Raw genomic sequence first — 27,262 nt, forward strand, 5'->3', positions numbered from 1 at the left:
GAGAATTGCTTGAATCTGGGAGTGGGAGGCTGCAGTGAGCCAAGATTGCACCACTGTACTCCAGGGGCAACAGAGTGAGACTCTTGTCTCAAAAAAGAAAAAAGTGGCCGCCATCCAGACTGCTTCCATGCACAGCACCTGGTGAGAACTGCAGCTCCAGGATATGACTGTGTTAGATTGTTTTTAATTAAATGAAAATATTTCTTCCAGATCTGGCATTCATTTACCCACAGATAATACAGTGGACCACTTTGAATGTTGCTAGTCTAGCACACTCCAGAAAGAAGGAAAGCAACTGCTTCCCAGGTTACTTGTCTTGGTTGTCAAATATGCTAGTTTGCAGAGGAAAACTATGATCATTTATGTCATTTCTTCCAGAACATAATTGCTGAGCATGAAATTCGTAATATCTCCTGTGCTGCCCAGGACCCAGAAGACCTCTCAACATTTGCCTATATCACAAAAGATTTGAAGTCCAATCACCACTACTGTCACGTGTTTACTGCCTTCGATGTGGTGAGTACCTGCCCCCTTTCAACAGATTAAAGACTTTCCAAAATGGGCCTGGACTGTGTTGAAAGCCCAACTTATAGTTAACATGCTAGCTTGGCTTGTTTACCCGGTATTAAGATACATACCAAGTGTATTTGTTTGCTAGGGCTGCCATAACAAAGTACCACAAACCGAGGGGCTTAAACAGCAGAAATTCATTTTCTCACAGCTTCTGGGGGCTAGAAGGGCAAAACCAATGTGTCAGCAGGTTTGGTTTCTTCTGAGGCCTCTCTCCCTGCCTTGCAGATGGCTGCTGATATGGTTTGGCTGTGTCCTTACCCAAATCTCACCTTGAATTGTAGCTCCCATAATTCCCACGTGTCATGGGAGGGACCTGGTGGGAGGCAATTGAATCATGGGGGTGGGTCTTTCCTGTGCTATTCTCGTGATAGTGAGTAAGTGTCACAAGATCTGATGGTTTTATAAATGGGAGTTCCCCTGCCCAAGTTCTCACTTGCCTGCCGCCATGTAAGATGTGGCTTTGCTCCTCATTCACCTTTTGCTATGATTGTGAAGCCTCCCCAGCCATGTGGAACTGTGAGTCAATTAAACCCCTTTCCTTTATAAATTACTTAGTCTTGGGTATGTCTTGATTAGCAGCACAAGAACAGACTAATACAGCTGCCTACTTGCTGTGTCCTCACGTCGCCTTTCCTCTGTGCTTGGATGTCTGGGTCCAAATTTCCTCTTCTTGTAAGGACACCAGTCAGATTGCATCAGGGCCCACCCCAATGACCTCACTGTAACTGAATCACCACTTTCAGGGCACTATCTTCAAATACAGCCACATTCTGAGGTACTGCGTGTTAAGCCTTCAACATATGAATTTTGAGTGGGTCACAGTTCCACTCATAACACCAAGTACATTTTGGCAGACTAGGCTCTTCAGAGATTTTTCAATATTTTCATTCTTCCATTCAACTTAGAACACCAACCCTACCTAGTATCTCAACTGCCATTACTCAACTACTAATTTCACTTTTCAGACTTGAGAAATTCCTTTGTTTCTCTGGCACCAAAACATAGTAAAGGTCTTACAGCCCCCTTGTCCCTCACTGTGTCTGTCGGTTTCTCTAGTAGCCATTTCTAAGTACTAGGGCATAACAGGTGTGTTTGCCTCATACAAATCTGCAGTCTTCTATATTGAATAGGAGTCACATTAGATACCTACAGGTGGTAATTGGGAACTCCAAGGTTTGGCCCATATGCTCATTCAGAAATTAGTCTTGTCCGGGTACAGTGGCTCACACCTGAAATCCCAGCACTTTTAGAGGCCGAGGTGGGCAGATCACTTGAGCTCAGGAGTTGAAGACCAGCCTGAGGGACATGATGAAACCCCATCTCAACAAAAATGCAAAAGAAAAAAAAAAAATCAGCACATGCCTGTAGTACCAGCTAACTGAGAGGCTGAGGTGGGAGGATCACCTGAGCGTGGGAGTTCGAGGCTGCAGTAAGCTCTGATCACACCACTGCACTCTAGTCCAGGTGACAGAGAGACCCTGTATCAATTTTTTAAAAAAGTTACTCTTGGCCAGGCACAGCTCATGCCTGTAATCCCAGTACTTTGGGAGACCAAGTTGAGAGGACCACTTGAGTTCAGGAGTTCAAGACCAGCCTGGGCAACATAGTGAGACTTTGTCTCTAGCAAAAGAAAAAAAAAATTAGGTGTGGTGATGCACACCTGTAGTCCCAGTGGCTGATGAGAGAATCCCTTGAGCCCAGGAGATTGAGGCTTCACTGAGCTATGATCATGCCACTGCACTCCAGCCTGGGCTAAAAAAAAAAAAAAAAAAAGTCTTGTAATGACATCCTTACAGGATTACACCACTTCCACTTATAGCCATACTTGTCATTAAACCTAAAAGACTAGCTCATATATTACTAACTTGGAAAATGAAAACAATGAAAAGAAACAACAAATGTTTCTTTAAGATTGATAAGCCCTTGAGGTGGTACAAATTGCTTGAGGATATCTCTGATATAGTATATTAATAATCAGAAGAATTTGAAAATGCCACTTAAGTTTGATGATTCTGCTCTGCTCACTGGGTTTGAAATATACATATTCAAAGAATCAGGAATCACCTATTAATATATTCATGAGAGGCCAGCCCCCAGTTCAATGTCATCGGTAGAAGACTGCCTGAAGCAACGTTTTCCCGTTCTGATGAACACCTATAGGCCGAGGCCAACTGTAATCCAAAATCTACACCAGCCTAAGGTCCGTGAGTCAGGCAGCTCATGCTCAGAGCATTTGTATCGTGCTACATGTTCCTCACCCCTTTTGGTTTTTAAACATTGAAACTGGGAAAGAATGATCATGGGCCTTTAAAAAGAAAAAAATCCCTTCCATTTGCGGAGGCTTGAGGAGAGTAATATAAAAGTAGTATGTGGTAACAGTAAAGACTGCAAAGCAACGCCCTGCAAGGCTACTCTAAATATCTCAGGAAGCGTTTGTTTGCATGGGATTAAAGTGTTGATTAAAGCCATTTCATTCAGGGTTTACAAGGATGTGCAGTGTTAGGTTTCTGGTGCCTTAAACATAACTTGCAGTTCTTGTAAAATGTGATTGTTTCTTTATACAGTCAAATATCATCCTGTTCACATCTATTTTGGTTTATGTGAAACACCTTTCTCTATAGGGATTGGACTGATGTCATGGAAAGAACGGAATACCAAAGTTCACATCCTAAATCAGCTATCCGTCTACTCCCTGGTCTTAGAGAAGTTGCTGGACTTTTCCGAGTCCCAATTTTCATAGCTAGAGAACAGAGACAAGAGTTTCTACCTTGCAGGTTTTTGCCAGGAGTGAAATGAAAGAACATATGTAGAGTGCCTCATAAATAACAGGTGTTCAGCATTGGTTTCTTCACCTCCTCCCTCTCCCTGCCTGCTGACGTCAGTTAACAGCCTGACCCTTTTTCTGCTAAAAGACATAAGATAGGTTTGTCAGTTGTGTATTTATCTTCCAAAGTTTTCCTACTGCCATTATGAAAGGATTGGAAAAGTGGAAGCAATAAATAAACATTAAAATAGAAATAGCAAGCCGGGCGCGGTGGCTCAAGCCTGTAATCCCAGCACTTTGGGAGGCCAGGGCGGGTGGATCACGAAGTCAGGAGATCGAGACCATCCTGGCTAACACGGTGAAACCCCATCTCTACTAAAAATACAAAAAATTAGCCGGGCGCGGTGGTGGGCGCCTGTAGTCCCAGCTACTCAGGAGGCTGAGGCAGGAGAATGGTGTGAACCCAGGAGGTGGAGTTTGCAGTGAGCCGAGATTGCGCAACTGCACTCCAGCCTGGGCGACAGAGCGAGACTCCGTCTCAAAAAAAAAAAAAAAAAAAATAGAAACAGCAGAAAGAAAACATTGACTCCCCAAACCTTGCTGCCTCTAGACCGTGTTTGCATTGAACATCAACATGAATATTCTGATACTTTTCAGGATCAATGCCACCTTTTTCCTAAGTATTACAGCATTTCTTTCAATAAAATCGGTTTTTAAGGTAATACATAATTTGCCTTCATCAGAGTATCTAAAGCATTTTTCCACATCAAACTAAAATGGGTTTCTGTGGACTGTCTGCCCCCTTGAGTTTATTAGCTATATGTATAAATATATGTGACACCAGAATAGTGAGGTGAAATGTTGGGGGAAGAAATAGTCGACTGTTTCGTTTTATGATGAACATCATATCCCCCATACACTTGGAAAAACATGTAGAGAATTGCTTCAACATTTATCTTTTCATCCAGATGTTTGATTTAATGTAGACATTACTAGCTTAGGATTCTCATATCAGTTCCAAAGGACTTTCATCTTACACAGATCCTCCATTTTAATCTTCTCTAGGTGAACACAGTTTGTCAAACCTCAAAATTAGTAACAAAGGCCACCAGCCTTAACCTGAGACTTTGAGCAATTCTGAGATGCAACAAGCTTCACTTGCACTAAAAAAAGCTTCTTTGAGCATGGATTTTGTATCTTTATGTAGGGCAGTTCAATACCAGTCCAGTCTTGAAGGCTTAAAATGCTTTTGATATGAATCAGTCCCCTGGGCTGCCCCAAATGGCAAAAAAAAAAAAAAAAAAAAAAAAAAAAAAAAACCAACTAAAGAATAACCTATAATACCTCAAATACACATTTAACCTTTTAGCTGAATAAGTATGTATACATTTTTAATTGTGAAGTTACTGCTTTTTTGACCTTAAAGACCTCTTATGGGTCACGTGTTTTTATGTACTGTTATCACATATCCTATGTTTTTATCTGATATCATCAAGAAAATTCAGTGATGTTTAGGAAGTTTCCAGTTTATGGACAGTTAGATTTGAAGTTCAGAGCATTTTCTCATAGAAACTGTAGTCCGGGAAAGTAGGCCTGCAGCCCCCCCACAGAAGCTAGGATGTGAGCTTAACGTAGTTTATGTACTGTGGGACTCTGTGGGGCCTTGAATGTGCTCAGATGCGAGCAGGGGGTGGAGCATGTGGGGCTTCTCAAGCTTATTTGACCATGGTAGCCTTTTTTTTTTCTTTTTTGAGACAGAGTCTCACTCTGTTGCCCAGGCTGGAAGGCTGGAGTGCAGTGGCGCCATCTCAGCTCACTGCAAGGTCCGCCTCCCGGGTTCATGCCATCCTCCTGCCTCAGCCTCCCGAGTAGCTGGGACTACAGGCTCATGCTGCCACGCCCGGCTAATTTTTTGTATTTTGAGTAGAGATGAAGTTTCACCATGTTAGCCAGGATGGTCCCGATCTCCCGACCTCGTGATCCGCCCACCTCGGCTTCCCAAAGTGCTGGGATTACGGACGGAAGCCACTGCACCCAGCCTTTTTTTTTTTTTTTTTTTTTTTTTTTTTTTTTTTTTGGAGAGCACCCCACAGGGGTAGCCTTCTGCAGAACACATTTTGGAAAATGTTACATTTGATTATCTCTAAGCCTGTTTTTGTTGCTTGGAATCTACCATAAATTCAGCTTGTGATATTTTTGGTTTTAAATGATGGGGAGATGAAAATAAAGAGACTAGAGCAAAACAGAATTAGGGTTGTCAAGAAAAAAGCCAGTATATACCCACAGGCAAGCACCAAGCCTTTTCTGTATTCTGGAGTCTACACTCCCGTTATTGTCGGAGCTGATTTCTAATCACAAAGCTAACTTGCTAGGCCTGGAACACATCTCACCCACTGTAGAACCAAAGCTTCCCCTAACTTCACCTTCTAGGCAGTGAGAACTTGGGGAAGAGGGAACCATAGGGTGAGCAGAAAAGAAGGATGTGTTATGAGACTAGGAGTTGTGAGAGTTAAAAATGGACTCAGCTTTTCTCTCCTCTGCTCTTAAATGAGTGGAGAGAATTCTACACAAATGGAATGCAAGAGAGGGAACGGGTATTTCAGTGGCCACCAGATCCCAAGGCTGAAGTGATGGTCCTCAGAAGGCCACTATAGGTGAGAGACAGGGACAACCAAGGTAATTTCAAAACTGTTGTCTTCTGTATTTTATTTGCCAGTTATTCTAGATTTCTCAGTAACAGAGAGTTGATATAGGTCAACATAGAAAGATTTTGATGCATTCCCCATGGGAGTATCAGATTTGTATCAAATATCTGAGAAGAGCCTCATTCAATAGTTTTAAATGTTGAAAGGTGTTATTTCTTTTTAATAGCATTAAAAGCCATGGCTTTGCCGCCAGACCCTTGCTAATTCTCACTCCTCTGTAAAGAATATGTTTGCAGTCTTTGATATTTTTAACCATGCTCATTTTTCGCTTGCAACTCCCAAATCCTGTGCTCCTCGGTGTGCAGCACATGGCAAGGCTGAGACGGCCTCAGGAGTGCGTAGAGAATGTTGAAGACATGGTGCGGGGTGGGCGGGACGTGTGGGAGACGGAGCTCCCTCTTCCCTGTGCTTTCTTGGCTGAACGTGGGCCATGCGAGGATCTAAGCTGGAGAAACAGAAGTGACAAAACGCAGGAAAACATGGTCAGCCGACTGTGTGATCACCTTCTGTAGTACTCTCCCATCCATATGCACGAAGCCAGCCAAAGTGTGGGGCAAGGAAAACATTAGCGTCCACCACGTGGTCGTGATCAGTGATACCAACACCACTTCCAACTTTGGCTCTGCTATGAGTTTGCTTGTTGATTTTCTCATCAGTTTAATAAAATTTAAATTCCTGGCTGGGCACAATGGCTCATGCCTGTAATCCCCAGCACTTTGGGAGGCTGAGGTGGGAGGATCACTTGAGTCCAGGAGTTCAAGACCAGCCTGGGCAACATAGGGCAACCCTATGTCTGCAAAAAAAAAAAAAATTTAATAAATAGCCCGGCATGGTGGCAGACACCTATAGTGCCAGCTACTCAGGAGGCTGAGGTGGGAGGATCGCTTGGGCCTGGGAGGCACTGAGCTGTGATTGCATCACTGCACTCCAGCCTAGGCAACAGAGCAAGACTCTGTCAAAAAAAAAAAAAAAGAAAGAAAAAGAAAAATGTAAATTCTTGGGCACTTTCTTAAATGCCAAGATTACTTCCATGGAGTAGTTTGAGGTCCCTGAAGAAAAATATGTATGGCTTATGTTGCAGAGATTGTCCCACAAAGTGAGAACTTAAAGATGCAAAAGAATTCTTGCTATTGTTGATGTTAGTTCACCTCCGACAACTGAATTAATATCATGGAGGCAGGTGATCTCTCTCATTCTGTTTCTCATTTTCTCCACCTGAAAATAGCCTTCAACGTATTTGACTGTGATACTGTGAAAAGAAATGGCAATATAAGAAAATGTCACAGTGCATAGAGCCCTTAAAAATTGAACTCAAACACTTTCCCTGGTTACTCTTCCACATAAAGAGTGTCAACCTACGGGTAAAGTAGAAGCATTTCCCTGGTCCTGTCCAGCCAGCTGAAACTCATCAGCAAGTCAGCTGCAGGAAGGACGCAGCTCCTAAGAGTAGCAAATGGCCCTGATGGAATAAAAAAGACAGCATCCCATCCCAATGGTCCTTGTACACTAACACCACCACCTCCCAAAAAAGAATAGATAAGTTAACAGTGCTGGGTTTCATTTATCCACATCTCCTCTCCATTGGCATAAATCACTGAGAACTAACCGGGCCACAAAGACAAAGGTGGTTGGATATTCAGAGATTAATAATCTTTATTTCTTCTCATCCCTATTTTGGGGATGGGGAGACAAAGTTATCAGTGCCTTAAATTGATCCTATTTTTTGTAAAGTTAGAAACCAGACATTCTGAAATGGTTTTCACAGATTGCTTTGCAGCATTTATGCAGGTATTTGTTGTACCCCCCACTTCTAAATAACTGTCAGTCAAGTGTCATGTTCAGGGGGTGGCCTTTAGAATCAGTCTGGTTTTGAATCACAGATCTGTGCTCTTAGCCTCATAGTTTGGGCGAGAATGCCACAGGCCAGGCACAGTGGTGCCTGGGTCCCAGCATTTGGGAAGCCAAGGAGGGCGGATCACCTGAGGTCAGGAGTCCCAGACTAGCCTGGCCAACATGGTAAAACCCTGTCTCTACTAAAGATACAAAAATTAGCCAGGCATGGTGGTGCACACCTGTAATCCCATCTATTCAGGAGGCTGAGGCAGGAGAATCCATTGAACCTAAGAATGAGACGGGAGAATCGCTCGAACCTGGGAGGCGGAGGTTACAGTGAGCAGAGATCCCACCACTGCACTCTAGCCTGGGAGACAGGATGAGACTCTGTCTCAAAAAAAAAAAAAAAAAAATGCCAGGCGCAGTGGCTCACGCCTGTAATCTCAGCACTTTGGGAGGCCGAGGTGGGTGGATCTCTTGAGCTCAGGAGTTCAAGACCGGCCAGGCCAGCATGGTGAAACCCCATCTCTACTAAAAATACAAAAATTAGCCAGGTGTGGTGGTATATACCTGTAATCCCAGCTACTCAGGAGGCTGAGACATGAGGATCACTTGAACCAGGAGGTGGAGGTTGCAGTGAGCCAAGATGGCACCGCTGCAATCCAGCGTGGGTGACAGAGTGAGACTCTGACTCAAAAAATAAAAAAGAATGCCTCTAATCTTCAGTTTCCTAATCTGTAAAATAGAGATTATAATAGGATACCTCCTATGGTGACTGCAAGGATTAAACAAGGTGACACATACGCATTTCCAGCACATGGTGTCCAATAACTCTTAGCGGCTGAGGACACGGGGAGTAGCAGAAGCAGTTAATAGTGATGATTATATTCTTGTCAGACCCTGTGTGAGGATTTGTGTCCCAGTGTTTGGTTCACGACATATGTTGGTTGCTGCGTTCTTCCACATCTGAGGACAAAGGTCAGATTCCATATAAAATGCATTCCTTTGTTGATAGAGTGCCTGCCATGTGTTAGACACACATCCCTGCTCTCCAGGAGCTTATGGTCCAGCAGGAGATGAAGGGACACAAGCAAATAGTTACAGCAAAATCAGATCCATGCCACCCGGGCAGTGCACCAGCAGCCAGCAGGGTGGGCTCTCCAAAAGGAGGGACGTGCAAGTTGGAAGCCTAACATTTAGTCTGTGTGAACACGTGGTCGGTGTGGAGGCATGGCAACTCATTCATTCAATTTAGAATAGTGAACTCGGGGTATCAGGTAGGTACCTGCAATAAGTAAAGGAAAAGCCATTTATATTTACTGTGCTGACTATACCAAGGAAACAGGCATATCCATTTGAGAAAGATTTAAACAACAAGGGTTCAAATTTAAAAGGTTTGAATCTGGTGAGTGACCCATGTCCAGGGCCTCACAAGTTAGTGAAGAGGCCAGGCACGGTGGCTCACACCTGTAATCCCAGCACATCAGGAGGCCGAGGCAGGCGGATCGCTTGAGGTCAGGAGTTCGTGACCAGCCTGGCCAAAATGGTGAAACCCTATCTCTACTAAAATGCAAAAAATTAGCCAGGTGTGGTAGCAGGCACTTGTAATCCCAGCTACTCAGGAGGCTAAGGCTGGAGAATTGCTTGAACCCAGGAGGCGAAGGTTGCAGTGAGGCGAAATCGTGCCACTGCACTCCAGCCCGGGTGACGTAGTGAGACCCTGTCTTGAAAAAAACAAAAAGTTAGTGAAGAGTTCCCTACAGCTTCCACTGGAGCTTTTACTTTTGAGGAGCAGGGGAGAGGTTGAAGTCTGGCATTTCTTCCTCCTATACCGCCTTTCCACAAACCCTGGCCAAGTCACAGGATAAAGATTGCATGTTTCTTCCTCCCAGGCAGGCCAGTCCCTCTGGATGGATGTGACAGGGCTGCTGGCCAGCCACCTTGGGCTGTGGTTCCATGAAGACAGGTGACCAGTGTGTGGGGCTGCAGTGCATGCCATCCACAGAGAACCTGGAATGCTATTAATGTAAGGAAGCAAGTCATGGTTTAACAAAGCAGGGCCCAATCTCCTGTACTTGGGGTGAGGCGTAAAGTTAAACCTCAGCAGATACAGTGGAATGCTCGCCCCCTTTAAAAATCTGGTTTTTGAAGAACGTGTAATGGCATGTGAAGACCAACTATGAGATAATGCTGTATGAAAAAGCAACTTATGAGACTGCATATAAAGTATGATTATGATTTTAGACTCAAAGTATTCTAGTTTTTAAATTCATATTTAAATATTCATATAGGAAATGGAAGTATTTGGGTGTATATACAAATATAAAAAGAAAATGCACCAAAATGTTAGCAATAGCCATATCCCAACAGTAGAGTTTCATAGCTGAATTTTATTTTCTCCTTTATTCTTTATATTTTCAAAATTTTCTTCATCTGCCCCTGTTATAATTAGGGAGCTAAAGGAATCTCGTGGCTCTTTTAGTTAGCCAAAATTAGCCCTAAAGAAGCTACCTGCATTTTGGCCAGTTGATTTGTCATCTTGGCCCAGATAGACATCTTAGCAGAATTGCTAATATTTCTTTCTAAATGCTGAAGGCTATGATTGGGCACTATTTATTTCTATACAGTCTATGAAGACTCATTTCTGGCTGGTACTTGAGAGAACTAACTATAGGTAGAGCTAAAGAGATGTCAATGAAGTCTGTGACTTTGCCTAGAATATTCTCGAAGTTATTTTTGCCTTAGGACGTGGGTGAAGCAACTTGTAGACCAGGCTTACCCCAGGTCTTAAAAAAACAAGTACCAGCAAAACATAGCCTAAAAAGAAATGTCGCTTCTTTCTGGAGACCCCACTGAGAACCCAGATTGAAAAAAAAGTCTTGTGTCTTCAGGCCCCCTGTGGCATTATCTGCACTTGTCTAGCTTTTGTTCTTCAGGTCTGCCTGTGGGAGAGAAGACAGAAGGAAGGAATTGGCTCTGGCCATCCATATTCCCCCTTTTCTTAACCTTAAGGTGCAAGTTCACTTCTCTTAGGGACCTACCAGGCAACTTCCTTTTTGTGTTTAGCCAACAAACATTTCTTGAGCACCTGACCTATTCAAAGCCCTAGAGATGCAAAGGCTAGTGAGACCAGAGCCCTTAAGGAGCTCAGTCAACTGGGGGAATCAGCCCTACAAAGAGAAAATCATAATAAATATCACGTGGTAAGTACGGCTGTGCCTAAGGTATTGTGGGACCACAGAGGAGGGGCACCTAACTTAGCCAGGGTGGGGGGCACAGGAAAGGGGATTCAAATAAGGTTTCTGGAGATGTGATGCCCAAGGTGAGTTTTCAAGGATAAGCAGTAACTCACCAGGCAAAGGTGGGAGATGGCAAACGCGTGTATTGCCAAGAACAAAAGCCATTTTATAATAGATGAAATGCTTGGCCATTCGGAACAGCATTTGGGGGTGATTGCTGGAATGAAGATGTTTTCTGAGATGAAGGGCAGCCCCTTGGTGGTGACTGCCTGTCTGAGCTCTAGCTTGTGGGTTATGGAGCCCTGCAGTCTGGCCTCTGGGTAACATGCCGCTGTTTAGCACAGCATCAACTGTGCATGCATCTCTAAACTGAATCTGTAGTTGCCTGGGTAAAAGATAGCCCCTTCTAATCAGAAAATCCTGAAACTCCCAGGGTAGAAAGGGACTGACAGGTCACCTGGACCACACCCACTTCTCAGTGGCAATAGGTGCTATAGGTAGGTAGCCCATGATGGAGCTGGCCTATGCAGGTGATCCAGGGACTCTGTTTATGACCTCTATTCACTGATAGACACTTTTCTAGCAGACCTCCTGAGGTACTTTATGACACCCGAGCTTTTCTGCCCTGGGCTCCCACATACAGACACAGCCCTTCCTTTGAACGTGTCTGCATCTGTGCCCTCTTCATGTGTGGGTGAGCTTCTGATGACCCCTGTCTGGGCCTGCAGCTCTCTGATGCTATGGAATGAATACATTTGTTCATTCCATTCCAGTCATGAAAATGTGGCTGTTGTTTTTCTAATGGTAATGCAAACCAGGCAGGTCAAAATGGTCCACTCAGAAAGAGCAACTCCCAGCCTGGGCCAGGAGGGCCTTTCCTCCCTAGATGGCCTCCTCCTCAGATTCCTTCCTCCTTTGTCATATTTGCCAGATGAGATGAAGCTTTATGCCTGACATACCTTGTCAGCCATTTGGGCAGCAATGCGTTCAACAAAGTAAGCCCTGGGATAAATATCTAAGTGAACAAATGGACACTGTTTCTACCATGCCTCATTCCATAAAGGATTGAAGACAACCTACATGAATAGGTGTAGTAGTCTGAAAATATATATTTATACACAAATCTGAATTAGGGAAAATACAGACTAAAAGGAAGCTCCATATCAAGGGAAAAGTTGTAGTATCAATATACAGACCACAGAGTTCTGTAAAGGTGTGGGAGCTGAGCTCTCTCTAGCTATGAGCTTTTAGCTCTGAGCTTCCTGGAGGTCAAGGCAAAAAGGGAAATGCAGTAATTTTATGCTCCGTATTTCTTTGAAAGAAAAGTATACCCCTTCCTTTCAGAAAACAATATTTTAATAAGGCTTAAGTATGAAAGAACTTTCTGTCCTAGGCCCCCATGAGGGGATACTGTGTAATAATGTCTTCACAAACATTTGTACAGTGAATCTCCAAAACACAAGGTGGTGTTCTAGAGGGTGCCTCAATGAAATAGGCACAGAACACCAGCACGTTCATGAAAGCAATGAAGGTAGGATGGCCCAGTGGCATGAAACACTGGCTAATCTGAAGTCAGATCTGCACTTGGATCCTGGTTCTGCTGTATGAACTTGGCCAAGTTGTCAATTTCGCTGATCCTTAGTTTCTCACACGTAAAATGAGGATGGTCTTTCCTCCTCTATGAGGTGTTGTGAGGGGTAGACAATCCACAGAAGGCATTTAGCCTCGTCCCTAGGATGTAGTAGACAATATCGTGTGTAGCTGCTGCTGCCACTGCTTTATCATCATTATGAAAGGAAATAAAGTATGGTTCAAGTTCATAGGCAGTTTGACTTCGTGCAGAGATCAAACTTTGCACAGCTACAAGAGCAGATTGACTGCATGTGTATAAGTTTATATCCACATAACAGCATTTTTCACTTGGGCTTAGTAGAAGCTGGACCACTAAAGGGTCAACTCCGCACTTAGAGTAGACGCATTAGGGTTGCAGCTTAAAGGAAGAGCTTGATACTTTAGAGTCTTACTGAGAAGATGTTAGAATTGGCATCCGGTGTGAAAACTGAAAAGCCTAAACAAGATTCTTTGCCAAATGAATGGGCAGCTTCCTGGCACATACAAGTGAGCCATGACAGCACCTGCAGAGAGGGACCAGATTTTGCTGGAAAGCAGTTCCCAGCCCTCTTAGCCAGAGAATGAAGAGACCCACAGAACCCCAAGGTGAAGCAGAAAGAATAAGATACATCCTCGGCAACATGTTGAAACCCTGTCTCTAAAAAACATACAAAAATTAGCCAGGTGTGATGACACATTACCTGTGGTCCCAGCTACTCCAGAGGCTGAGGTGAGAGGATCATGTGAGCCCGGGAGGTCAAGGCTTCTGTGAGCCATGACTGTGCCACTGCACTCCAGCCTGGACAACAGAGCAAGACCCTGTCTCAAAAAAAAAAGCAAGAATAAGACTATTTTAAACTCAAAAGACTTTCTCTTGTTTTTAATTATCAAAATTATCATATTTTATGACTGTAAAAATGATTAATCCTCATTTAAATAAAGTTCAAAACATACAAAATATAAAGAGACACATCATCCAGTCTCAATATGCAGTGATAACTGCTATTCACATTTGATCCATATCGCCATTTTCTATGCATGTATACAGATCCTATCTATGTGTATATGCATACATATATTCTTACATAGTCTTTTAACCCTTTATTTATTTATTTATTTATTTATTTTATTTTATTTTTTAGATGGAGTCTCACTCTGTCGCCCAGGCTGGAATACAGTGGTGTGACCTCGGCTCACTGCAACCTCTGCCTCCTGGGCTCAAGCAAGTCTCCGGCCTCAGCCTCCCAAGTAGCTGAGATTACAGGTGTGCACCACCACGCCTGGCTAATTTTTTGTATTTTAGTGGAGACAGGGTTTCACCATGTTGCCCAGAGTGGTCTTGAACTCCTGAGCTCAGGCAATCGACCCACCTCCAGTTTTCATTTTAAATGGCTACCTAGTATTCTACTTAATCAGTCCTCTAATAATGAAAATTTAAACACTTTAATAATATTTTTGCACATATATCAGTGAACCCCTGTGCCTAAGAGATTTTCAAACTAAGAAACGGAAAAGTCTTAGTGATGTACCAGTTAAAATAAATTAATTACCTTGGTGGCCAGAGCTTTTTCTAGGGGACAGATTGCCCACCATTTATGACACAGTTTTTCTCATACTAGACTGATGAATATGCTGGGTATAGCCTCGGGGACAAAGATGCAGGAGGATGGTGAGGAAAATCTCTTTGTCTCTCCATGAGCCTTCTCTGGATGTAATGAGAGACTTGATGGACCCTTTCGCTCCCCCATGTCATTCAGTGAGCACTTCCTGGACATTGTCTATAGGCTAGGCATGGGCCTGGCACCAGGGACACAGCCCTTAACACATGGAGGGAGCTTGGTAAATATCTGTGGTGATGTTCAATATCCATGACTGCCTTGAAGAAACCACAGTAAATATAAGGCTGACCTGCATATCTTCAGTTTGCACAAGAAAAGCAAGTTTGCATCCCGTGATTGCATTAGGATTTATCTTTATGATACCATCGTTTCTTAAGCTCCTCTAATGTAGCAGTTCTTAATTTGCAGATCAAAATCCCTGGCCAGGCACAGTGGCTCATGCCTGTAATCCCAGCACTTTGGGAGGCCCAGGCAGGTAGATCACTTGAGGCCAGGAGTCCGAGACCAGCCTGGCCAACACAGTGAAACCCCATCTCTACCAAAAAAAAATACAAAAATCATCCAGGCGTGCAGGCCTGTAATCCCAGCTACTTGGGAGGCTGAGGCAGGAGAATCACTTGAACCCCAGAGGCAAGATTACAGTGAGCTGAGATCACACCACTACACTCCAGCCTGGGTGAGAGAGTGAGACCGTATCTCAAAAAAAAAAAAAAAAAAGAAAAAAAAATCCCCGGGAAAGAAGAGAAGGGAAGGGAAGAGGAGAATTCCTGTGCTTCTGAGGAGGTTTTTCCCCATTGGACTGGGACTCCCTGCCCTTCTTCCCAAATAGCCACTACTAAGGATGGGAGTTGCGTCATATCTTTTACATCACCCACCCTCCCAAGTATCTGGGATTACAGGCGTGCACGCCTGGCTAAGATGAAGAATTCCTGTGTTGATGGTCTCTGTCGAGTCACAAAGTACACCCCTGGCCTGCAGGCTGTCTCTCAGACAGGCTGGGCACGAGACCCAGGCAAATGGGCCAGTAGGTGACCTCACCACAGCCAAGATGGGTCAGTCACTTGGAAGCTCAGTTGGCTCGTGTTTTTTAAACTTTTTTTAAACAGATTACAGAATTTTTTTTATTTTATCTAATGTATAGTTCTAAGGTGTAGAACTTAGAAGAAGAGGAGCACGGCCTCTCAGAACAACTGGATTCAAAGCCCAGTTTGGTTGGGTGCTGACTTCATGAGCAAGTTATTTAACCTTTCTGAGCGTAATTATCTCATGTGCAAAATGGAAGTAATAGACCTACGGCATACAGATGTGGTTAGGATTGAATTAAAGAGTCCATGTTGAAGCACTTGGCGTGGTGCATGGCACACAGTAAATAATACATGCTAGCCGGTATTGCCATTTTGTTAAATAATATTATTAGCCATTATCAGAACAATCCAGTTAGGTGGGTACTGCGTGTGGTATTATCCCCATTTTAAGATGAGAAAACCAAGGCTCAGAGTATGCTGTTTTCAGTAATCAACCCTCATACCTGCACCCCGCATGCACACACACACACACACACGTGCACACATGCACACACATGCAGCCCTCTTTCACTGGTGGTCTCTGTAAGGTAGAAAATACTGCAGATCAATTGCCATAATAAATGTGTCTCAAGAGAATTATGCTAGAAAGACCAAGGCAAGTATCTTCCAATGAGCTTATATGAGGCAGGAGGAGCCAAGGTCAGAGACAGGCCAGGTTACAGCATTAGAGAGACGTGAGGTAATAAAGGTAAAGCTAAGTGAGTTTGAATTGATGCCCAAGGGAGGTAGTAAGTGGAGACGAGAGCATGATTTTGCTGACTTCACTGCAGCACTGTGGTTTGAGCCAGCAGACGGGATGGGACACCTTAGTGCTCGCTGTGATCAGCCAGCTTCCCCACAGCCAGGACAGCCAGGCATGGGGACGGGGTGGCTCCAGGATTGGCCTCCTGGCTAAGCTGCATTCATCACAGCTCCTGGGCTCATGGGTCATCTTCCTGTTGTCTGAATGAGGGTCCAGCCAGCCTTCTGCAGCATCACATGGTGTTCCAGTTATCTATTGCTGTGTAATAAACCACCCCAGAATATAAAACAACATCCATTTATTATACTCACAATTCTGTAAGTCAGGGATCTGGACTGGGTGTGGCAGTCCTGCTCAACAATATCTGGGGCCTCAGCCAGGGTGCCTGCAATGGCTGGAGATGCTGGGGCAGTCCGACTGGAGCCAGCTGTCTGGGCCTTGAGTCTTCTCTATGTGATGTCTGCTGGAGCTCCAATGTCTTTGAGACCCCTTCACTCCCAAATCTTGAGCCTGGGCTGGCCTGGCTGAAACCGTTGTTCCTGTCCAGGCAGCCTCTCCTTGTGGCTAGCTCAGGCATCCTCATAGCATGATGATCTCAGGATGGTGAGACCTATTTTTTTTTCTATTTTTTTAAGATGGAGTTTCGGCCAGGCGCAGTGGCTCATGCCTATAATCCCAGCACTTTGGGAGGCTGAGGTGGGTGGATCACCTGAGGGCAGGAGTTCGAGACCAGCCTGGCCAACATGGTGAAATCTTGTCTCTACTAAAAATACAAAAAATAGCCGGGCATGGTGGCGGGTGCCTGTAATCCCAGCTACTTGGAAGGCTGAGGCAGGAGAATCCCTTGAACCCAGGAGGCAGAGGTTGCAGTAAGCCAAGATCGCGCCATTGCACTCCAGCCTAGGCAGCAAGGGCGAGACTCTGTCTCAAAAAAAAAAAAAAAAAAAGATGGAGTCTCGCTCTGTCACCCAGGCTGGAGTGCAGTGGTGCAACCTCAGTTCACTGCAACCTCTGCCTTCCAGGTTCAAGCAATTCTTCTGCCTCAGCCTCCCGAGTAGCTGGGATTACAGGTGTCTGCCACCAAGCCTGGCTAATTTTTTCTCTTGTATTTTTGGAAGAGATGGGGTTTCACCATTTTGGCCAGGCTGGTCTTGAACTCCTGACCTCAAGTGATCCACCCACCTCAGCCTCCGTATTAGTCTGTTCTAGTACTGCTAATAAAGACATACCCAAGACTGGGTAATTTATAAAGAAAAGAGGTTTAATGGACTCACAGTTCCACATGGCTGGGGAGGCCTATGGTGGAAGGCAAAGGAGAAGCAAAGGTACATCTTATGTGCCGGTAGGCAAGAGAGCGTGTACAGGGGAACTCCCATTTATAAAACCATCAGATCTTGTGAGACTTATTCAATGTCACAAGAACAACATGGGAAAGACCCTCCCCCATGATTCAGTTACCTCCCACCAGGTCCCTCTCACAACATGTGGGAATTATGGGAGCTATAATTCGAGATGAGATTTGGGTGGGGACACAGCTAAACAATATCAGCCTCCCAAAGTGCTGGAATTACAGGCGTGAGTCACCGTGTCCAGCCAGGATGGTGAGACTTTTTACATGACTAATTTCTCCAGAGTAACGTTCCTAGAGGCCCAGGAGGAAGCTGCAAGACTCCTCATGATTCAGCCTCACAAGTTCAGCATGTTGCTTCTGCTACATCCTATGGGCCAAGCAAGTCAGTAAAACCAATCCAGATTCAAAGAGCAGATTCAGCTTCTCAACAGGGAAACACCATGGTGTGCACAGGAGGGGAGAGTTGATGGCAGTCATCTTAGAGACAAGCAGGGTAGACACAGGGGTTGGGCCAAGAGCAGGGGATTTTGAGCACAGATATTGGCTCATGTCAAGTTTTGTAACTTTCTATCTCTGTGATGTCTGGAAAGTTATTTCACCCCTCTGAGCCTCCATTGCCTCATCTATAAAATGAGGATAATAAGCTACTGCACGTGATTGTGGGAAGACTTAAATGAAACAAAGATAAGGCTTGGCACATCCCTCACACCTATTAAGTTCTCCCTTAATGGTAACTAGACTGAGTATTAACTAGAAATGTTATGATTACTCCAGCTCGTCCTTTGGATATTCATTCATTTAGCAAGCAAGCAAGCATTCCTTCAGTGCCTGCAATGTGCCAGGCCCACTACCAGGCACTTGCCTCCCCACAGTTGCAGGGATAATATGTTGAAGGCAGAGACAGTTGGGCTTTCAGATTTTCTGGGTGTCACCATGGGCTCTTCAGAGCCAGCCAGCATCATTGAGGTTTGCAAGATGGGCTTCTCACCTAGGCCTTCTGATTTTACAATATAATTTTCAGCCTCATCCCAGTAGAGTCTCCTCGTACATGATAGCAACTCTCCCATTTCAGATAGTAGGAATGTTGATAGGAGCGGCAGGAGAAATGAACCTACAAAAAGATGGGGGTTCTTTCCCCATTCACACATGTGTCCTCAGGTCCCATGGGATGAGCATCTGTTTCCCCAAAAGGGCACTGGTGTGTCGGGATGGGCAACAGAGTGCCTGAAAGGTGCGTCTCAGTGCCAATGGACCCTCCTGGCACCCAGCAGCAGTACCACAAACAGTAAGGCTGCAGACAAAAGAGGAAAGGTAACAGTGTCCAATCCTGTGCTATACATAATCACAAAAGAAACTCTGCAAAGCATTCTCAAATAAAACCAAAGCAAGATGTCAAGGAAAATGCAAGCGGAACCAGGAGAAGCCATTAGGTAGAAAAACTTAATCCAACAGTCTGGTCTCTGTGTCTTATTTGAGCAGTTTCCTAATGCCAGGAACTAATTAAAAATTAAAGGGCAGGACTTCTAACATTCTCTCCCAAAACCTTTAGGCTTCCCATAGTCATGTGAAAAACCTCACTGCTCTAATGAAGGTCTTCTTACTTTAATTTGAAGATACTGGAGCTTTAAGTAGATCTCACTTTCACTAACTTATTTTTAGGTTAATGATAAAGGAATTCACACTCATTAAGTTCCACTGTTACAGCAGATAGAGACCACATGTTACAGAATCACTGAATCTCACACCTTCATCTTAGTCTAGTTTCCCACCTAGAACACGAATATCTGGTACATGTCCCCAACAGATGGAAATCAGCCATCTTCCACAGTAGCATGAACAAGAGCAAGAGCCTGCATCTTCATTCTGAGACTACAGAAGTCGGAAGCCCTGCCTGCCTTTCACAGGGGACCCACGCAAACACTAAGAGGCAAAGCTGACGGTGACGTGAGTGCCAAGTGTAGGCAGTGGAAAGAGCTCAGCCCTCTTTGTGCAGTGATGGTCAGAGCTGTCTCTCAGGCCTCCTCCACTATCATTTGCTGGTGCGTTACTAATTTACTAGGCTGACTCATCTCTGGAGGCAAACACAGGCTCAGTGTTCATTGCAAGGAAGTGCTCAGCTTGCTGTGCAAGGTGCAGTATCTCCAGCAGGCAGATGTCTGTCTTGTAGGGTCAGTATTTCCTGACAACTCACTTAAAGGAGACAGATACATCCTCTCCCAAACCAACTCTCAAGCTCAGAGGCATTTTCCCCACTTGGTTCTGAGACCATCACAATAGAGCTGGCATGGATCTGAAATCTGGTTGGTCTAGAACCCTTGGGCCTCTTCCCCATGGCCTCAGAAGGCGCCATCCTGCATCTTCCTTTCCATCATCATCAAATGGGAGCAATCACAAACACATCTCCCCGGCGGCAGTGTGGGAATCGGGCTCCCAGAGCGCTCGATGAGGGTGGAGATGGGCAGGAACAGAAAGGGTCCGCTTAGTTGCAGTATCAGCATCAGCAGAATGATATTTCTGTGATTTTTGAGAAACCACGAGCAGACATTCTAGGGACATTCATCAGAGTGAAAACTTGGATGGCCGGGCACGGTGGTTCACGCCTATAATCCCAGCACTTTGGGAGGCCGAGGTGGGCAGATCACCTGAGGTGGGGAGTTCGAGATCAGCCTGACCAACATGGAGAAACCCCATCTCTACTAAAAATACAAAATTAGCCAGGCGTGGTGGCGCATGCCTATAATCTCAGCTACCTGGGAGGCTGAGGCAGGAGAATTGCTTGAAACCAGGAGGCGGAGGTTGCGGTGAGCCGAGATCATGCCCATTGCACTCCAGCCTGGGCAAAAAGAGCAAAACTCCGTCTCAAAAAAAAAGAAATAAGAAAACTTGGGGTAGACCGTGTCTGCTCTCAGCTGCCGCAGCGACCTTCAGAACGCTCTCTGTGACCAGTATGCATCTGCTCCTCTGACGCTCTGTGACCTCAGGGTGTGGTGGACACTCTGCCTCTTTTGGGTCAGACAATGTGATGGTTTCTCGGTGAGAGAAGACCGGGCAGAGCTGTGCTTGGAAGAAAAGGCAGAAATCAAAGATACAGATTTGGAGAAGAGAAGAAAGCTAGAAATCGTCTTGAGAAAAGGACTGATTGAAGGTCGGAGGAAAAGAACTTTTCTCCCAGGCGCTGCTTGGCACGGCATCTGGCCTGACAGAATCTCCTGTCTCTTGCTGATTTGATCATAAAATATAGAGTGGACCCACAGGGAGAGCAAAAGCCTGAAGAAATCGCTGGGGAATTGGCTCTGTTGGAGCACTGTTTGCGTGCTCACTGCTGCGACTGTGAGCCGCCACACCAGCATGACTAATGCCTCTCCTCTAGGCCTAAATTAGATTTTGATTGTGTTTCACAGATGTTCACTGAATCACAGAAGTTTGAGGTAAAAAGACCCAAACTTCTCAGGAACACCTCCTGTGGTGTGTGCGGGATCATCCTCACAGGCAAGGCTGAAGCGATCCCAGGACTCAGCAGAAATACCAGTAGTAACTCCTTCCCTTCCAAGGCCTCGGGAGCAAACCAGCTGCCCACAGGGAGAGCTCTAAATGGCGTGGGCTCCTGGGGCCGGTGGGCTGTGGAACCTGCTCCTCCTGGGGCTAACTGGGGATCTGTAAGCAAGTGTCCCCTATCAGTGTGTAAAACAAAAAGTATCTGAGACAAGCCGCAGTCCATTTATTTTGCCAAGGTTAAAGACGCACCCGTGGACCAGGCACAGTGGCTCACGCCTATAATTCCAGCACTTTGGGAGGCCGAGGCGGGTGGATCACGAGGTCAGGAATTTGAGACCAGCCTGGCCAACATAGTGAAACCCCGACTCTACTAAAAATACAAAAATTAGCTGGGCGTGGTGGCATGCGTCTGTAGTCCCAGCTACTCGGGAGGCTGAGGCAAGAGAATCGCTTGAACCCAGGAAGTGGAGGTTGCAGTGAGCTGAGATTGTGTCACTGCCCTCCAGCCTGGGTGACAGAGCAAGACTCTGTCTAAAAAAAAAAAAAAAAATGCACCTGTGACACAGCCTTGGGAGGTCCTGACAACATGTGCCCAAGGTGGTCAAGGCACAGCTTGGCTTTATACATTTTAAGGAGGCATGAGATATCAATCAGTATGTGTAAGAAGTACATTGGTTTGGTCCAGAAAGGCAGGACAACTAGAAGTGAGAAGGGGGCTTCCAGGTCGTAGGTAGATAAGAGACAAACAGTTGAATTATTTTGAGTTTCTGATTAGTCTTTCACTGAATACACAATTTACATGAATAGTCACTTATGCCTTAGTCTGGCTTAGGGAAACAACAGGACAAAGAAAGCAATCGGATATGCGTTTATCTCACACATGAGCAGAGGGATGACTTTGAGTTCTGTCTTTTGTCCACAGGAAATTTCCTTGTGGGCAAATTGTGAGGGAGGTATGTAGCTTTTTTATCTTTGTAGCTATCTTACTTAGGAATAGAATGCAAGGCAGGTTTGCCCAATGCGGTTCCCAGTTGACTTTTTCCTTTATCTTAGTGATTTGGGGTCCCAAGATTTTTCTTTTCACAAGTGACTAATGCCTGCTGTAAACCCTAAGTTGGACCCGGAGTGTCCTGTTCTTCGTAGATTTCCACTGAATCGCTGCTGCCTCTGGTGAAGTAGTTCAAGTTCCTCCCTAGTTCACCTCCCTCAGTGTTCCTCAGCCATTCCACCCATTCTAATTTGCAGTGTGCCAGTAGCAAATGCTTTCTCAATTTTTCTTGCAGAATTTAGCCTACGAAATCATCCTAACCCTGGGACAGGCATTCGAAGTCGCTTACCAGCTAGCACTACAAGCAAGAAAAGGGGGACACTCCTCCACACTTCCGGAAAGCTTTGAAAACAAACCCTCCAAACCCATCCCCAAGCCCCGCGTTAGCATTCGCAAGTCCGTGGTAAGTAAAAAAGATACAGATGTTCTCAAAAACCTTGAACAGGAGGGAAAGGGGCTGCTAACCAGGCCCTTGTGTGGTGTGGGTGCCATTAGAATCCAGGGCCTGTTCTTCATCCTTTACCTTGGCCTCCTCCTGGCATGTGTCCATCATCACCTCAGCCTGGTTCCCACCAAGTCTTGGGGACCGTCTCTCTTAACCTGGAGCCTCCAGAGAAATCTACTTTCTCAGTCACCTGCAGAAACCCTGTGAAGGGTCTCAGCAGCAGGTACTGCCGTTCTTGGTGAATTTTACCTAACTAAAGGTTTGGGAAAGCTTGGGAGCAGTGTTCCCTGGGGCTTCAGCTGCCATCTCATCAGAGGGCAAAGTCTCCTGCAAGCCCCTGGCCTCCAGAGAGGTTTGCAGAGGTACACAATGATGATGTCCTCGGTCCCCAGCTAGAGGAAGCTGGATGCACAGGCTGCCCTGCTATATGCAAGGCCTGCGCCATGGCCCGGGTGCTTTGTCTCCCGCAGCTGAGGCTTCCTGCAGCATGGTGACTGTTCAGAAGGTGCAGCCCCTCCTTCTCAGCATCTGCCTTCCTCCAGGAATTTCTTCCTCTTCCCTCCCACAGGCTCTGCAGACATCCTGTCCCAACAGGCTTGCATGACTTCAAAGCGGCCTTCTCTGGTAGTAGCAATATCCAAAAGCTGGAAGTTTCCCAACCAGCCTCCCATCTGGTTTCTGCCCCGGCTGCCGTATTGCATCCTAGAAACTAGAAACCCTGGGACTCCCCCAGAATGCATTGCTCTCACGCCCCCGAATCCTACCATCTGGAACTGTCTCTCCTCCTCCTCACCAGCCCCCACCTCCACTGTCATAGGGGAACAGCAGCAGGCATTTTTAACGTTTGCAAGGAGGCACCTCCTTTTGTGACGATGCAGTTCTTGTTTTCAGTCTTCTTTTGGAGGCCTATCCCTGTCACCCTTCTTGGTAATATCAACATCCACAGGGATGACCCCTCCAGCATCTGGTCTCACATTTCCCTGACAGTTTACTTTCGGGACCTTTCCCTCCAGCCCCAGCCATTCGTTCCCGTGCCCATCACTCATTACCCACCATCCCCAGGAGCTGCACCTCCTCTGAAATCTTTCTTCCAACGCCACGCTCTGAGCCCCTGGTCCTCCCACTCAGCACCGACCCAACCCAACACACTGCTTCCCAGTTCTGTATCTCCAGACTCACACGGCCAACTTCTTTCACATTTCCACCTTGATGCTTCACAGACATCTGAAACTTAGCATGGCCAGAACACAATTCCTGATTTTCCCCTCAAAGCTCTTCTCTCACCATCTTCCCCACCCCACAGCCACTCACCATGCAACTCAAGCCCAAAGTGTACAAGTCAGCCGGGATTCCCATCTTCCCCTTACCTCTGTATCCAGCCCATGAGCAAATCCCATCAACGCTACCCCTAAAATATATCTCAGTCCCGTCCACTCTTCCCCACTTCCTCCATCTCTCTTCCAGCTGGGGCCACTGCCACCTTGCCCCAGGCCTATGCAGTACAGCTCCTTGAGACTCCCCTCCCCACACAGCAGAGATCAGTCATGGCACCCTCTGCCCCAAGTACCCAGAATGCAGTTCCCCCACCACAGTCCTCTTTGATGCTCAGGTCTTCCCATTCCTTGACTATATAATGCTCACTCCTACCTGAGGCCTTTATGCCACCTGCTCCCCACACCTGGAATATCCTCCCCCAGTTTCTGCATGGCTGACTTCATCTTGTCATTCAGGTCTCGGCTACTTGAAGAGGCGGATTTCCTGACCACCCAATCTGACATAGACACCCAGTCACCTTCAAGCATGTCATCTGCTTTTAATTCTCTGTAGCATTTATTACTTGAGGGTTTTTTACTGATGGCTTGTTTATTGTCTATCTTCCTCCACAAAAACGTAAGTTTCATGCACACAGGGACCTCACCTGTCTTGTCACCACCAGGACCAGGCCCATAGCAGGTGACTCAGTGAGTATGTGTGGATGAATAAATGAGGGCTTGTGGGTGGATTTCATAAGCATATCTTTGAGATTGATTAGGCTGTTAAGTGTCCAGGAACTTGCAGAATGTTTTAGAGACTATCTCTCAGACTATTGTATTCATTCTTACGTGAGCTAAATAAATCTGTTCACAGCAGGTGCCTCTATCTGACCTTACCCTCTTCCCCACAGGCTTCTTCCAGAAGAGCACAAAGGGTTAGGTGCCATAAGAGCTCATAGAATATTCATCCAGATGCCTTCAAGGGCAACAGGAAAATATAAAGTGAATAATACTGATGTTATATGTGCTTCAAGATCAGTCCCCCTCGACAGGCATTAGTATTCTAGTTCCCTCAGCCCCGGGCATTTCTTGGTAAGAAATATTCAGTGATCCCTAAGAACACGTGAGGTCCTCTCCACAACCTTATGGAGATACAGTCAAGGCACGGTAGAAGGCAGCTGCAAAGCTCATGGTGTCAGAGAAATGGGAGAGGCCTTCCCACAACCCCAGGTTCTGAGCAGAGCAGGCAGCTAGGACAGGGCAGGCAGACCTGGAAACACCAAAGGAAGAGGCAGCCATGGTGTAGATCTCAGCCTGGGGCTGTTCCTGAGAGCGGACAGCCCAGCCCCGCCCCCGGAGTGGCCTGTTGTATTTGTATGCACAGGGAAGAAAGCATTTTAGGATTTGTCTCAAGGCTCAGCCTGACTGGGCCCCCCTCACCTCCTCACCCTTAGTTGTCTGCCCTCTTGTTCCCTATCCTGCAAACTGACCCCAACCCCTCAACGACCATTTTCCCTTACTTCTGGGACTGTTTTTTATTGCTATGTGATATTTTGACACATGTATACAATATGTAATGATCATACCAGTAACTGAGATATCCATCTCCTCAAACATTTTTCTTTTGTGTTGAGAAATTACAGTTCTTCTAGCTATTTTGAAATATACAATAAATTATTGTTAACTATAGTCACCCTACTGCGCTATCAAATACTAGAACCTACTCCTTCTATTTAACCATGTTTTTGTACCTATTAACTAATCTCTCTTCATCCCTACTCTCCCTTCTTCACTTTCCAACTTCTGGTAACCACCATTCTACTCTATCTCCATGAGATCCACTTTTTATAGCTTCCACATATGAGAACATACAATATTTGTCTTTCTGTGCCTGGCTTATTTCACTCAACATAATGACCTTCAGTTCATTCATGTTGCTGCAAATGACAGGATCTCATTCTTTTTATGGCTGAATAGTATTCCACTGTGTATATATACCACATTTTCTTTACCCATTCATCCACTGATGGACACTTAGTTTGAGTCCATGTCTTGACTGCTGTGAATAATTCTGCAATAAACATGGGAGTGCAGATATCTCTTTGATATACTGATTTCTTTTCTTTTGTATATATACCCAGTAGTGGGATTGCTGGAATATATGGTAGCTCTATTGTTAGTTTTTTGAGGACCCTCCATGCTATTCTCCATAGTGGCTTTACTAATTTAGATTCCCACCAACAGTGTAGAAGTGTTTCCCTTTCTCTGTAGCCTCACTGGCATTCATTAATTTTTGTCTTTTTGATAGTAGCCATTCCAGCGGGGGTGAGATGGTATCACATTGTGATTGTCATTTGCATGTCCCTGATGATTAGTGATGTTGAGCACTTTTACCTATACCTGTTGGCCATTTGTATGTCGTCTTTTTAGAAATGCCTGTTCAGTTCTATTGCCTATTACTTAATCAGATTGGGTTGATTTTGGTTTTTTTTGTTTGTTTGTTTTTTGCTATTGAGTTTTTTGAGTCCCTTATTTATTCTGGTTATTAAGCCCTTGTCAGATGGATACTTTGCAAATATTTTCTCCCATTCTGTAGGTTGTCTTTTCACTTTGTTGATGCCCTCCTGTGCAGAAGCTTTTTCACTTGGTGTAATTCCATTTGTCTATTTCTGCTTTTGTTGCCTGTGCTTTTGCAATTTTACCCAAAAAATCTTTGCCCAGACCAATGTCCTGTAGTGTTTCCCCAATGTTTTCTTCCAGTTCTTTCATTGTCTCAGGTCTTCCCTCTAATTCTTTAATCCATTTTGAGTTGATTTCTGTATATGGTGGAAGATGAGGCTCTGTTTTATTCTGTGTATAGATTATTCTGGGACTTCTGCATGAGCTGTTTCATCTACTTCAATTGCCTCCTCCTCCTGTCTTCAGGCAAATACTTGCTGGTCCTTCAGCTGTCCATTTAAATATTACCTCATTCTTTTGATACCATTTACTCAACAAGTATTTATTGTGTGCCTATTATTTACGGGGTTGCCAGGAGCTTTTCTGCGTTTTGGAGAAAATGGCAGTGATCAAAATAGACAAAATCCTGCCTCCATGAGCATGCATGGCAGTGGAGGATGAACAATTAAATATGTGATGATGCATAATGGCAATAAATATTGTGAAGAATAAGGTAGAAGAGGACAGCAGAAAAGTTGGGGTGCTTTTTGTAGGAGTAAACAGGTAAGGCTTCTAGGAATACAGGTGGCAATGGAAGTGGCATTTGAGCAGAGACCTGACTAGCATTAGAGCATGAGGCATGCAGGTGTCTGGAGAAGGGAACTCGGGCAGGGCAGAGGATGAGCGCAGAGGCCCTGGACATGGGCTTGGTGGGCAGGAAGAGCATGGAAGCTATGTGGCTGGAGCAGAAAAATCAGGTGGGCAGGGGTACTGGAGGTCACGGTGAGGAGTTCGGGTTTTGTTCTGACTGACTGATGGAAACCACTGGAGAGTGAGAGCC

General features: G+C 45.3%; 1 protein-coding gene across 3 annotated transcripts in view; it reads left to right on the forward strand.

Moving 5' to 3' along the window:
- LOC105463367 (ankyrin repeat and sterile alpha motif domain containing 1B) overlaps positions 1 to 27,262 on the forward strand; it is a 1,291,052-nt gene that overhangs the window by 1,249,989 nt on the left and 13,801 nt on the right. For all 3 annotated transcript variants that reach the window (XM_071072455.1, XM_071072454.1, XM_024787209.2), the window contains 2 exons: positions 379 to 516; positions 22,301 to 22,468. In XM_071072455.1, the coding sequence (XP_070928556.1) occupies positions 379 to 516; positions 22,301 to 22,468 (306 nt within the window). The remainder of the gene's footprint in view (positions 1 to 378; positions 517 to 22,300; positions 22,469 to 27,262) is intronic.

This window comes from Macaca nemestrina, chromosome 10 (assembly GCF_043159975.1).
Source record: "Macaca nemestrina isolate mMacNem1 chromosome 10, mMacNem.hap1, whole genome shotgun sequence".
NCBI lineage: Eukaryota > Metazoa > Chordata > Mammalia > Primates > Cercopithecidae > Macaca > Macaca nemestrina.